At 38.1% G+C, this 14,650-nt stretch overlaps 1 protein-coding gene across 1 annotated transcript in view; it reads right to left on the reverse strand.

Annotated features, from left to right (window-relative positions):
* wdr11 (WD repeat domain 11) overlaps window positions 1–14,650 on the reverse strand; it is a 50,365-nt gene that overhangs the window by 10,727 nt on the left and 24,988 nt on the right. Inside the window, exons 12-20 of the mRNA XM_024297371.2 lie at window positions 11,452–11,558; window positions 9,135–9,210; window positions 8,384–8,492; window positions 5,776–5,897; window positions 5,502–5,649; window positions 3,681–3,787; window positions 2,782–2,896; window positions 1,767–1,938; window positions 1,583–1,691 (exon numbers count right to left, since the gene is read on the reverse strand). Coding sequence (XP_024153139.1) covers window positions 1,583–1,691; window positions 1,767–1,938; window positions 2,782–2,896; window positions 3,681–3,787; window positions 5,502–5,649; window positions 5,776–5,897; window positions 8,384–8,492; window positions 9,135–9,210; window positions 11,452–11,558 — 1,065 coding nt within the window. The remainder of the gene's footprint in view (window positions 1–1,582; window positions 1,692–1,766; window positions 1,939–2,781; window positions 2,897–3,680; window positions 3,788–5,501; window positions 5,650–5,775; window positions 5,898–8,383; window positions 8,493–9,134; window positions 9,211–11,451; window positions 11,559–14,650) is intronic.

Consider the following 14,650-nt stretch of genomic DNA (forward strand, 5'->3'; position numbering starts at 1 on the left):
CTTTAGATTTCATGTTGACATGTTAATGAATGGTGGATGGTTAGCAGATGCTCTGGTTGTGTAATAAATGACAAAACACAGATGGCTGGAAACCTGTTCTCCTTTGTAACTTATATGTCATTCCAATTTATCTAAAAAGAAATGACAGTGCAAAAAGATGAACTCCGAGAGATTATAGTGACCTAAATTCAGCTTCAAAGAGTGAAACTGCTTCTGTGGTTAATCCTTAATGATGAGAATCCCAGTCAGGTGATTCACATTTTAGCCCAATAACTTCTTTTTAATAAACATTCAGTTTTAGATAAGATTACAAAAACCTCAGAGACATTCATTAGATTTTGCTTTACGGATGTGTCAGTGGTGCATCTGCTCGGGTTGTTTTCTTTTCCAGGTTGAACAAAAATATTTAATGGTTTAAATCAGGAGATAAATCTGCGGATCTGGAGCCAGATGTGACTCTTTCACCCTTCAAGTGTGGCTCTCTGGCTAAAGAAAAATAAAATAATTTAAAAAGGTAAGTAAGTAGTAAAAAAGTAAAGTGAACTAACTCAAACTTTATTAAACTCATTTATAAAGAAATGTGCAAATCACAAGTTGAACTAAAACATTTTAACAGATTTTTTATGTACCGGAGAAAATCAACTGGAGGTCTGTAAGCACAACCAGAATTAAGGCGTACTGGATTATAAAGTAGATTTTCTGTTTTCTGACAAATTCAAGGAGTTTAAATGGTTCTGAAAATATGGTAGGGGTCACTCAATTAGCTCTCAAAACAAATCTTTTTCTTTAAGTAGTTTTCAAATTTTTCATGTTTTATTTTGATTTTATGGACTTTGTTTTTGTGGGATGTCTAAGCATGTTGGTGGGGATTTTGATGATTTCTATTTTTACTACTATTTCTATAATGTATTTATTTATGTAAATCACTTTTAAGTGTTCAGTAGCAGGAAAAGTATTGTATAAATAAGTTGAATTTTAGATTTACAAATTTCTGGCAGACATGCCCCAGAAATGGCAAAATAAACTGCATTTATTTTAATTTCTGCTGAGATTATGTTTACCAAATACTAGATTTGATGCATTGAAATCATCCTATGTGGTACAGGGTGTCTTTTATTTTGAAAGGACAACATTTAAAGTTAATTTATGAACTATTTCATACTTTGAGAGAAAGTCTACTTTCTATGTTTATTTGTGGTAAAAAACAATAGCTCATCTATATTATCATAATAGAAATGATAACAAATACAGTCTTTTTTTTCTAAAGAGTGAAGTCACTTTAGTTTTGTGTTAAGAGAAATCGACCTGAATTACTCTTTAAATGTTGGAGGATGCAGACCCACGATTTAAGTGTAAATTAGATTAAAAAAGGTCAGATATAAAAGAGCAAGTTCTTTCCCAATAAGACAGTTTTGAAGTTAGTTCTAGCTTTAATCTTTCACATAAAAAAGGATTATTCATTTTTTTTAATATGCTAAATAATGTTTTGTGTCAGTCCATAAACTTTCTTCATCTGAAAAGAAGGTCTTGTACGCATTTTGAGTTTTTCTGAGATGAAAACATGTTCCAGATGGACCCTTACACCTGAGTGATGTCCATCGTGAAGGTTCCTGACCAGGGCTGCAGGAGGAGGAAGGCCTTGAGGGTGAGAGCAGCTCGGGGCAGCAGCAGGTAGGGGCACCACACAGGATCTGTGCATAGTAGATGTGTGGTAACAGACCAGGCACTTCCATGAGGGTAAAACTCTCCCATCGCATTCTGCTCACCAGTCAGATCCTGCTCATCCATGCGATAGCTCGCAGACTTCATGGCCATCTCCAACACTCGGATGCATCCGTCGTCTGACGCCAGAACAACCTTGTCTGACGTGCACCAGTCAATGTCCAAAATACGGTAGTTGACATTGCGGCCAATGCGCATGCTGCTGACCATTTGAACCTGCCAAAGTCGGGAGTTGGAGACATTAAAATCCTCCCATAATTCATGCAGCCATAATATAAATACAGGATTTTTCTATTTCACTATTTGTAAAACGATGATAAAAGTTCCACCAAATGCAAAAGCAGAGAGATCGAACATCATTTTAAGGAAGCACAATCATCATCCACTAGACTACCTCCATCAGAATGAGGACGTTCTCCTTTAGTACAGACGGGTTGTTATCAGCAGAGCACACAAGCATTTGGGAAATTTCTCAATATTTCCTCCCTAAAACTTCCTTTCTTCTGTCCGCCCCGCTCCCTCCTGGTTCCTAAAAGCTCATTTCCTGGTTCAGCTTCTTCCATCTGTTCTATGGCTTCAGCAAATTTAGGATTGAACAGTTTCCAGACAGTCTTGATTCAGAGGAACAATTTCCCTCCACCGTCTGCTCACCAAACCACCCCAGTGTCCACACTAATCCAGTAAGTAATCTTTAGCCTTCATTGTGTTTTTTTTCTCCTCACATTTAAAATGGGATAAATCTTAAATTAGTCAGAATTACTCATCCTTATTGAGGCTAACTGATGCCAGGAGAGCACTGCTCCCGCTCCTGGATGTATGCTGCACAGCAACAAATGCTAAAAACAGGAGGAAAATCACAGAGCAGCTGATTACAAGACTATAAGCTTTGGTACCGAGATATTAGTCACACATATGCCCCATTTTTGTGTTCCCCACTGCCATGGAAACTACACCAGAACTGCCACAAACTGCAGCTCCCCTGTTTACTTCAGTAATGTTTCAACAGATTCTCTAAACAAACTTCATCAATTAGTCTTAACTGAAGAGTTAAAGTCTCACCTCTTTGGTGTCCCAAACTTCTGCTCCGTCTGTATACATGACCAGCAGCTTTTGGTTGCCTTTCCCCGGGGCAAAGCGGATTTTCTTCACCCAGCCACGATGTGTCGGTATGCCCCTAAAAACATGTGAACAACACTTAGGTCTTCTCTTCTCGACTGCAACTTCATAGAATTGTTTTGAGGACTGAAAAAAGCTTTTGAAAATATATTCATTGATTTAATTTGTACTGTTTATTCATCTGAGGGTAAACGTTTAAGCTTCACAGTAAATGAGAAAGGAATAATGTCAGGCGAGGAGTCCTCATCAGAAATGAATGGATGATGCGGAGGCAGCATGTCCAACATAAAGCAATTTGGAGGACAGAGATCGTTTCTTTGTCTTTCTGTTGCTGTAACTAACTGAAGTTAAGGCCAGCACAGCAATAAAGAACATTCAGGCTATTTGTCCAGAACTTCTTTTTAATGGACACCCTGCAGCCAATCAGAACCGAGTATTCCCTTGGACCATGGTATAACTGCTGTTAAACTGTAAGCACTAAAAGCTCAACACATCTTTACGTATTCTAGCTAAAGGACCATTGTGGGTTTATATAAATAGTGCATAAATGAAGAGAGTATCTGCTCTGAATGAGGCTGCATGTTGGGAGTGATTCACTGAGAAAACAATGGGATGAGCCCAACACAATATAAGCAATAGAAATGAGAGATGACATAGTGCTGTGAAAAGCAGTTTAGCAAAAGCTTGACTCCTATATATAATATATATAAGAGTTGAATTTTAGGAATAATGGTAACAACAAAACATTCTAAATTAGGACTGGTATAATTAAAAAAAGGCAAAATATGTGAATAATTATCTGCCTTTGCAACCCAGCAAGGATAACAGAGTTTAGTCATTACCTGGACAATCGAGCTTTAAGATCCCAGAAGTTGAGATTGCCATCCACATCTCCGAGCACCAGCGTATCACCTTTCCAGGCAATGCAGGTAATGCTACCCATGCTGCCCTGCAACACAGGAATTGTAGAGAAGAATGCTGTAAGAACAGGAGGATTTGGCAGAGAATGCAGAAAAAACTAATTGTATGGAGTGATTTATTTCACACTGCACTCTTGAGAGTGGACCAAATAACCAGAAAATGTCACAATTACAACAACAGAGAGAAGAAAAATGATGATAAAGATTTAGGATTTGGATGGTTGTGACTAAAAACTTCTCAAAAAATTTCAGTAATTTTTTGAGCAGATTTGAATATATTAGACATACAGCTTTTGATTTTTATTTTTTATTTTAATAAATTATTTATTATAAGCCTCTATATTCTATTCCCACATTTGAAACCAACCCAGTAAATACCAAAGGTTGGCTCTATAAATGACCAGTGGAAAATGGTTTCAGAAAGAAGCAAAACCGTTAAAAAGTCCATTTTTATACCAAAAAACAAACTTAAGTACAGTTGGTTTTTAAACTGTTCCAATGTTTTTGTTTTGTAAACATAATGTTGGCAATTTTTTTGTTTTTTCAATTTTTTTTACATTTTTTAAAGCACGAATTTGTAAATGTTTGATTGACAGAAAGCGGCGAAATCAACAAAACTCTCTTTACTTTGGTCCACTTAACTGTTTGGAAAATAGCTGAAAAAGCTTTTGTACTTCTTTTCTTGTTGTTGTTTTAAGTTGTTCTTTGAAAATGTAATTGAGCTGGGCAGAGTGAACTCCAGACAATATGGCGGTCCCATTCTGACCTATATCTTTGCCATCCTGAATCCTCAGGTTTGCATCAGAGATAATAATTTCAGTACATAAATGACAGATGTATTGACACACTAGAAATTCCTTTAAAACTGACTTGACAGAGCCTCTCTGAGCTGCTTTCACTGCACAGGCTGAATGCCCACCTGACTTGCATTCTAATTTCTGATCTCCAAGACCTACAGCCGTAAGTCTGTGATTATCCTCCATTAAACTGGCAAAAGATGTTCTGGAAATTATGTAATTGTGCTCACATGTCACGTCCTCGATGAAGCTAACCTCTGGGTTGTGAAAACTTTGTAATTCCAGCATCATAAAAGCCCCTCTTATCGCTCTGCAATAAACTGCCCTCCTCTGTGGAATTTATGTTTTGGCATCAATAAAAACAAGACGGCGAGTTGAATTATTTTTGGCAGCTGAGTGGTAAAACAAGAACACCATCTGGCTGTAAGTACTGGGCTATTCCACTAGACAGAATGCTGATGTAGGGCATTAAAATTCCAGCTCACTCACGGCATGGAGCTTTTCAGACTACATTTGATTCCTTGGATGACAATATGTGATCTTTGGAGTATCTTGAGAGTAAAACAGAAATAAGAAGGGGAGCTTTGGACAGATCTGAATCCATTTAGGAGAAAAAGCATCTCAAAACATGCGTGCCCTCGTGGATTAATTCACTATATGATGCACCATATACCAAACATGCAATGCCTCAAGGATTTTCTAAGACATAGACAAAATCAACTATTTTGAGGCCGTAATTGATCCTGGTTTCACACAATAAATATTTTAAACAATAGAAGCAGCAACCTTTGGAGTGCTACTGCTACTATTGTGCTGTTTTTTTTACTTTAGCTTATATATTCTTGAAAGTTTTCTTTAACAGCACCACCAGATTCCACAAAGATTCATAGGAAATTGTTTACTTTCTACAGGTGAAAAAAGGAATGATGGATGCAGAACCACTCACATCAGGGGGGATTCGTGCACCGTCTTTCACCGTGTTGCCCTCCACAGTGATGTGGTAGACCTGGCCGTCCGTATCGGTGAACACAAAGTGCTCCCTAGCCGAGATGGCCTGGCTCGTCTCTGACTTGCTCTCAGCGTCTTGTAAGAGACTGTGTGGGTTGTTGGAAGGAAAACTCATTTCAGGTCAGATTTGTATTTATTTATTTGTATTTATCACTATTAAATATCCAATGTCCACTAGTCAAAAAGTATTGAGAAACCGTCTTTTCCCTCACCTGATGACTGAGGATTCCACGTTACTTTGCTCAGCATCTGACACCGTCTGCCGAGCCATGGCCTCCCGTGCCGCCATTTGCTTTTTCTTCAGGCTTTTCAAGTTGTGAGATGGGGACCACTCCTGATAAAACACAAAGAGAAACAAAAGCTATTTTACCAACATAACAGGAAACCATCAAAACAACAGAGGGAAGGGAAGCAAAGGGACCACATAAATGACAAACGGGCACACAGGGGAGTCACACAGGCGCTGGTCTGCCTGACCCCAGGCTGCAATCAAGATGAAAATGAGAAGCAACATTTTGTGGGGGTCTGGCCAGCATTATTACTTTTATTGCTGTTTTTATTTGCCTTATGAAAGATTTTACAGTCAGCAAACGCCATCGCTCACGTCCACTTTTCTAACCTGCAGCCACAGAAATCTTTACGACGGGGGGAAAGGTTGGGGGCGGCTCAAAAAACGTGGCTACTGCAGACACAGACCGCTACAACAAACTGTTTCTGAGTGGATTCAGTTTCCAAACAAGGTATACAAGGCGTGTGGATAAAAAAAATCAAGAGAGCATTTCTTTAATTATCTTTGCTCTAAAAATACAGAAGAATTTTTACAGACATGCGAGTTTTGCAAACAAATCGCGGTCGGATGTGAGAACTCTAGAGGTAGCTGTATCTGTGGGTTTTACAAACACCCTCAGGCTCAATTATTAGATGAATGGCAGAGTCACAACATTTCCATTTCCCACAGATCTCAGATATTTCCAGGCAGCAGGATGAAGAAATTATCTTTCCTCAGGCAAACCGATATGAACTACTGGCCTGACCTCCAGGGACTCTGCAGAGGGAAATATACCAACATATTAAATGATGTATTTCTTAAGGTGTCCATCAAGGGCACAGAGGTTCAAAAAAAAAGAAGAAGCTGAACTGTGATTCACAGGATGAACTTCTCTGGCATAAATGACAGCTGATTTTAGATCAAACCTTGAAAGTTTTCACCCTTTAATAAAAGCCAAACATTTTACATGGGATATGACATTCAGAACTCTGCAGAGTTCCTCTATAAACTCCAGCAGTGCCGTAAATGTTCAGTGTCAAACACAAACATAAAGGCACAGGATCAGCAGTTCTTCTCGACTGTCCACAGCTGCGACGGCGGTCTTTACACCATCACAGTGACAGCAAAGACAGATGTTTGATGCACATGAGAACATGTGATCACTTTTTCTTCTGAAACTCTTTGGAAAAACAACCTCTGGCAATCTCAGTCACTTGTCAATCAGTCCGAGAAGGAACTGACAGCAGAGCAAAAGACGAGGAAAAGAAAAAGAGAACCTTAAAAAGAAAAAAACACTGAAAATCAAAGAGGATTTGCAAATATTCATGAGATCATATGAACTTTAAAAAAGATTGTGTAGAGCAAATACCACCTTTTATCACAAAAAGAGAAACTAAAATTAAACATTCCTCAAAATGCATTTATATTACAGCTATATAAGTACAATGAAAAGGACAAACAACTTGTCAGTTGTTTTGTTGAAGATATGCTGAAATATGAGGTAAGATAACTTTCAAAATGAATGCATGTAGACAAAGTTATGCACAAAGTCATAGTTTGTGTGCAACTTTGCAAAACAAAAAAAAAGAAAAAAAAAACAAAATTAGGTTTTCCATCTAACGTGTCTGTTTTGAATACAGTTTGTCTTGAATACAAAATTCCCTGTTAAAATACTGTCAAAAATGTGTTATGGGTTACAGGCATTTATAATGAAGGTCGCTTCTCTGGTGGTATTTTGTTGTTGTGAAGCGACAACAACTGAAGTGCTATAGGAAACAATGCACCGAATGTGGGGGAAAATAGTTTAAAAAAGAGGATGCAAACGTGGCACTACACCTATTAGGTGTTAAACAGTTTGAAAAAGAAAAAGTCCATGTCCATCAAGGAAAGGTTAATTAAGTAAATAATGAAACAAAAACACAAAAAAGCTAACTCGGAGCTAAGGTAACTGGCAGCCTACGGTAGTTAAAAAAAAGGAAAAAAAAGTCATTTTGATCGAAATACCCATTTTTCTTTCTTTTTCTGATCTTTTTTTTTTTGCTCGCATACGGCAAGCAGGTTTTTTTTTTTTTTTTTTTTATTTTATCTTTTTGTATAGACCCTAAAATGTGCTGTAATTGTATTACTGTATTGTATTATTGTTCATAAACTGCACTATCTCTTGTTTATGACATCACTGCTGCAACATGAGGGTTGATGATGCTTATTGTGATCAATGATTTTGATTCCTGACATTCTATCTAGTTGTAGTCAGTACGCATGCACACTTTGATGAATCAATGACTTGTGACCCTGTGACACATTTTTGACATGAATCACACTATTCAAAACAGGCATATCTGCAAACCAAATGTTATATTCATATTTTTTCTTCTTCATAGTGTGCACTACTTTGTCCAAAAGCATCCATTTCCTTCTGAACAATTCTCTTACCCCACTGGAACAGGTCAGACAAAGTAAATCCCTACTACACTACAGTGGCTGCAGCTTTATAGCGACATTTTTTAACCGAATTAGGGACAAAGGGATTAAATGTTGGAGTTTGTTCATACCAGTGCAGTGACAGTAGGAAAACTCTTGGCCATCTCCCTGAGGAGAGTTCCGGTCCTCACATCCCACAGCTCCAGCGGCTTTTCTCTGAAAACCACCACCAGGTACTGCCTGAGGACGGAAAGGAAGAATGAACCTGTTCATCAGCACATCATTACTGCTTAGTGGAGATGTGTTATCTGCCCATATGTTCTAGCTGGTGCAGATTTAGAACATAAATAACTTTTCTGTTGATTATGTTATAAATATGAGGTTAAAAAGATTCATTTAACTGCTCTGCAGAAAAACGGAATTCATCTAAAAAAGCTAATGTTGGCAGTTCTGGAGCATTTAGGTGTGTGCTGACACCAATGATGAAATAAAATGATTTGACTGATCATTACTCATCAGTGTGGGAGGAGCTACACGGCTGCGACTGAAGAAGATGGAGAAATGAGGATGCAAAAATGATCAACAACAAAGTAAAACTAAATTTTCCAGACTGAAAAGTCTACTAGGTCATCCCAAAGTCAGGGAAGCATCTGCTATGATTAGACGTATCAGGAAAAGACCAGAGCCAACATCTCCTACTCTGCAGACTTCAGCCAGAATGTCTCCTACTGAAGGTCATGGAGGACATCTTTGAATAAGACTGAAAGACTTCCTTTGTTTGGAAGATAATACAGCAAAGTTTCTGTTAACAACTGACACTGTATGTTACATTTAAATCAGATTTGACATGTTTTAAACCAGATGGGAGGACCAGCAACTCACTTGAGGTGAGACACTTTAATCATCTCAATGGGAGGCTCGTCGTTTCCACGCTCACCTCTAAATGCAAAGCATCTTCCTGCAAAACAGAAGCAGATGACAGGAAAGAAAGTGACCAAAAAGTGGATTTTCCTTTCAGTGTCGACGTGCTCACGTTACGTCTTGACATAAACAGATAAAAACATGTTTTTCTCATCTGCTGTAATTTTTTTTTCCAACTGGCAACTTTCCAAGGAGACGAGTCAAAACACAGCAAAACACGAAGGTGACTCTTTACGAGACAAGGACGCCCGTCAAGTTTTTAACCACATCCGCCAAACAGAGTGCCAAACTTCCTTAGGCAAATTAGCAAAGTGTCCTGTTTAAAATGTAAAGTCAGAGCTGCTTCCACAGAAAGTGACCCGCGGATGATGGCACCGAGAGCCGCCAGGGGAAAGAGAAAAGCATATGGCGCAAGGAAAACTTTTCTGACCCGTGGTGCACTAGAGGCTAATGAAGTGCTGTTTATAATTTCCTGTCTCATTCATGCAGTGGAAGTGGTGCAAGGCCTGATTACAGATTACAGAGCATCAATTAAGGCATCTCAGCCTTCAAAAGCATATCCTCCAGGATGTAATTACACATTTTTCAGAAGTGCAGCACAAAAACAGCCACTACTCTCCAAGTGATTCCCAACAATGAAACTTGTCCGGGCTCTGCTCCTTCGTGTGGTTTTGTCAGGATGCAGGTCATTAGTGTGGCGCTAACAGCAAAGACGATGACAAATGTTACTCTTCTGAAAAACCACTCATGATTGTGCATCCACCAATGTTGCTCATTACTTCTTCTACATGCTGTGTGTGGGGTGTGTGAAGAAAAAAAAACTGTCACTCGGAAGGCAAATTCCCCCTCAATAATTGGACCTCAGACAAAACCCATTAGCAGATTAGGAATATTAGCAGTAGTGGGAAGTGTCACTAGCTATTACACAACAGGGATTTCTTCCCAGCATCTGGCCCCCTTCCTGGGAGAGAACTACACTGCAGTAATCACTATGTATCTGATCATTTAAATCCCAGGTCCAGGTTCTTATGCTGGGAGTCAAACAGGAAGGCTCTAGTCTTTGATAAAATAGTCAAACCCAATCCACAGCTTTCCAGACTCGGGGCAAACACTCCTCCCCTGAGTCGCAAAGCTGGGCTCCCACATGCAGAAACAAAACTGTGCAAACTTGTTTTTTGTTTCTTAAGTTTATCTGTGAGAGTGGCAGCAGTGACGAGATTCTGGATGATACCATGGACTGTATCAGAGAACTGGACCGACTAATTGTGATGTTGCCTATATAAAATGGTTTATTTACAACTTCATTTAAATTAAGTCAATTTAGTTGCCATTTTGTTGCTATAAGGATGACGACATGTTGGAACCAGACAGTAAGCAGTGACTGATGTGAGACAATCTGAGTCAATGTCTCTATGGCAACCACTCTCACCAATCAGGAATGAGCTTGTTGGAAGGTCAAACCCCTATTACTTGAAAGTGGACTACAAAGAAAATCTGTCAAACGTTTGAACGTTGGATGTGAGGGCCAGAAGCTCCACCTACTTTTATAGAGGCATCTGATTGGCCCAGTTATAATGAATAACGAACTACACAAAAAATACAATGAAAAAAAAGGGTTTCAGCAACATGTTAAAAAATGGTATGAGAGCAAGAATAATTATTCTGACAAATAAAATGGCTGAGCAATAGCTGTGTTCACTTCTCTATAGAAGTATGTGAGAATTTGGCTACTTGGAGTCAGCAGGTACTTCCTGTTGGAATGCCAGGGGGAGGAGTCACTCAGTCCAGTTCTCAAATATAGTCATTCGACAATACATGCTTCTCTTTCAATCTCATAGTGTTCATACAGAAAAAAACAAAATACTTTGAGTCATGGCATTTTCATCAAATTGCTGATGAACTTAAGTCATTCTGCCAAAAAAAAGCCAAACTATTTACGCTTTAACTTGCTTTGCCAACTCTGTCATAATATCAATTCTGCTTTTTTAAAAAGGCAGATTTTTGCATGAAAAATGGATGAAAACGTGGCCTGAGTAATTCTTTGGACAATAAATCATTAATATTCAGAGATAAGCATCTCTTGGTGTTCTTTCTTTTCTCCTGTTGGAATCAGAACTTCTATTTGGAGACTTTTAGAAGTGAACTTTTACAGAAAACTGAAGAAAAAGACATTAAAATGCTAATTCTCTTTATTGTTACAAGAAGTTGAGCTAAAAAAATATAAACCGATCGAAGCAGATCAAAGCTTACAGTTCAGGTACACAAAGTGACTTCTCACCAGTTGGAAGGTCCACGTGCTGTAGTTCATTTCGCACCAGGCCCATGTTGTTCGGAGCCGACGTCGCAAAAGATAAGAAACTGGTAAGACTCACCCACTCAATCCCCCTGTTGAAAACACAAAAGGTTTTGGTCACACAGAAAGCGGACAATTAATGTTAGCATAAAAAATAATTTATCTCAAAATGACAAAACAATCACAACTTTGTGGAAATCTATGTCTTAAAAACAGGTTGTAATAGCCAACCCTATTATATATTTTTAAATTCAATTTCAGACTGACCTTTTGCAATTGTTGTTGTAGTTGCTATTTGTTTATTTTGCTACTGAACATGAAACCTAAAATATCAGCATATTTCTTTTGAAAGCCTGAATTATTTACAAGGTTTGCACAATACTGTGAATGAAAACTTGTTTTTCATGTACATGATGTAAAACGCGCTATTACATCTGAAAAAATGAATACAATAAATCAAAAAACTACTTTGTTATTTATATTTTGCTCCCTGTGAGACTGCAACATAGTGGATGAGTGCATTAACCAAATCTTTTCAGGCAGTAAGGTGAATTGACTCGTAGGGAAAATGTAAAAACGCTCAGCAGTTCAAGCTAATAAGTTTGAGGTATGAATTTAACTGAGAAGCGGTCCAGCTGAGAGAACACAGACTCCACCGTAATGAGATGGTAAATAGCCACATGATTAATTAGTCGATCTCTCCAAGAAATGCAAATGAGATGTTGAGCAGTCCACACTGGTAAAGCAGAGCAGAGGTATGGGCTGCTGCTGTGCTCATTACCACGAGAGACCTTTGTAACAACTGGGAGCAAAAAATCATGTATTAAAAAATGAGACTTAAAGCAAATCTGTCAAATCTCTGATTTACTGTGCAAACTTTATGATTTTATGTTGAAGATTTAATTTTAACATGTTGGGATGTCATATATTGGTCCTTCTTGTGTGTTTATGTAGGAAGCACATACGTAGGAACTCCTGGTTCCATCTGCTTGAGCCACACAGCTCATTAAAGCTGTTTGAGTTTTGTTTTTGTTGTTAGCAACTTCTCTCATTAAAAACGAATCCTGCCTCTGCTTGAATAGATGCTGTTAGCTCCAAATCAATCTCTTATTAGGTGATTCAATTGTGAGCTTAATTAATCCTGGTGAACATACTATTGCTGCTCATCCTACAATATGAAGCACAATTAGTTTTTGTGCATCAATATTTTAGGACTGCAAGATATAAGGAATCCTTGTGATCAATATTAGTGATCAATATTACAATGAGGATATTAGTTGTGATGCATGTGCAAATAGCAAAAGAAAAAATAAACAATATATAATCAATCAATATAATCACTGCAACAGTTTAATTTACGTGGGGATAAAAAGTTTGAGCACCCAGGTAAAATGTTATATTATTGGTCATAACAAAGCCAAGGAAAGATAGAAAAATCATCTAAAGGTATCAGGTTACAAATGAGACATTCTTTTATTATTAAAAAAAACAAACTACTTGCTGATGTTCTTCTGTTAAGAGATACTTGTACAAATATGGTGTTCATGGAAGGGTCGTCAGAAGAAAACTCCTTCTACATCCTTACCACAAAGTTTAAGGTTTAAAGTTCACAAATGAACATATAAACAAGCCTGGTGCATTTTGGAAACAAGTTCTGTGGACCAACGAGGTTTAAATAGAACTTTTTGGCCGTAATGAGCAAAGGTACGTTTGAGAAGAAAAGGTACAAAGCTTAATGAAAAGAACTTCTGTCCAACTGGGGGTGGATCAATCATGCTTTGGGCTTTTATTCCATCCAGCGCCACGGGAAACATTTCACCAGTAGAAGGAAGAATGGATTCCATAAAATGTCAGCAAATTTTGGACACTAACTTGATGCCAATCTGTGAAGAAGTTAAAGAGAGGATGTCTTCTACAAATGGATAATGATCCTGAACACGCCTCAAAATGAAGAGGCATAAACTGCAGGTATTGCAGTGGCCTTCCCTATCACCTGACCTCAACATCACTGAAAATCTATGGATAGACCTGAAAAGAACAGAGCGGAACAGACATCCCAGAAGCCTCAAAGAACTGGAAGACTTTAGTACAGAAGTATGGATACAAGATACTTCAAAGAAGAATTGAGAGACTCTTGGTTGGATACAAAAAGCCTTTACAAGCTGTGATACTTGCCAAGGGGGGCAATACAAGGTAATAACTCCGCAAGGTCCCTAAACTTTTTAACACATCATTATTTTGCTTTCTCTTACTTTGAAAGGGTAAATTATGGAAATAAAGCCTATTTTTTCACATATTAAAAGAATGTGTCATCTTTAGAAGACTTTTCAATCTTTCCTTGGTTTCTTTATGCACAACAATATTTAATTGTACCCAGGGTGCCAGGTATTTCCTTGGAAACATGCTTTTATTTGTGAAGGTAATTTGGTGGAGTTTCAACCATGCAAAGGGGTCTTCCTCACGTCTATGACCATGGACAACAAGAAGCTATTACACTCAGCTTCAACCATTTATGACAGATATAAAAAACAGCCTAGTGACTTTTTTGTCTCTTTCAGTGAAGCCCTGGGTTTTCAGGTAACCATTTATCGCACATTACACCACATTTTGTGATATGCATTTTGCACAGGCTGATATCGTAATGACAAAAAAATGTTTCCCCATTGTCATGCCTGCTGGGTCATTTTCACTGCAAACCTGGTTCGGAGTAAGAGTGCGTCTCAATTCACCTCTTGGCCTCGAGGGCTAACAGCCAAGAAAAAGAACGGCAATAATTGGTGCAGTTATGATTTCAGGATCTGCTCTTAATTTCTGCCCTGAAGCCAATCTACCTTCAGGTTTTAAAGGCAGAAATCTGACACCTGATTCAACACAGTTTCACATACTCAGAAAAAAAAATGTCTACAAGACACAAAAGTCATCTCTCTTGGCAGGCTTGGTGTGGAAATAAACCCCTCATGTGAAAGCTATAGAAATGTTTTATTGCCAATAAAAGCAGAAAATCCATAACAGACTTTCTGCCATAAAACGTAGAAGCCAACTCTCAAGGAAGGAGCCAGACTCATGGTCAGAAGTGAAATGCACGGGGCTAAAATGCAAAGATGGTACCAGATGCGAGACAACTCAAAAAGTCAGCCTCCTTGTTTTTTTCTTTTGTTTGTTTTTTTTTTTTTTTAAATATCAT

The sequence above is a fragment of the Oryzias melastigma genome, linkage group LG15, assembly GCF_002922805.2.
Source record: "Oryzias melastigma strain HK-1 linkage group LG15, ASM292280v2, whole genome shotgun sequence".
NCBI classification, from domain to species: domain Eukaryota; kingdom Metazoa; phylum Chordata; class Actinopteri; order Beloniformes; family Adrianichthyidae; genus Oryzias; species Oryzias melastigma.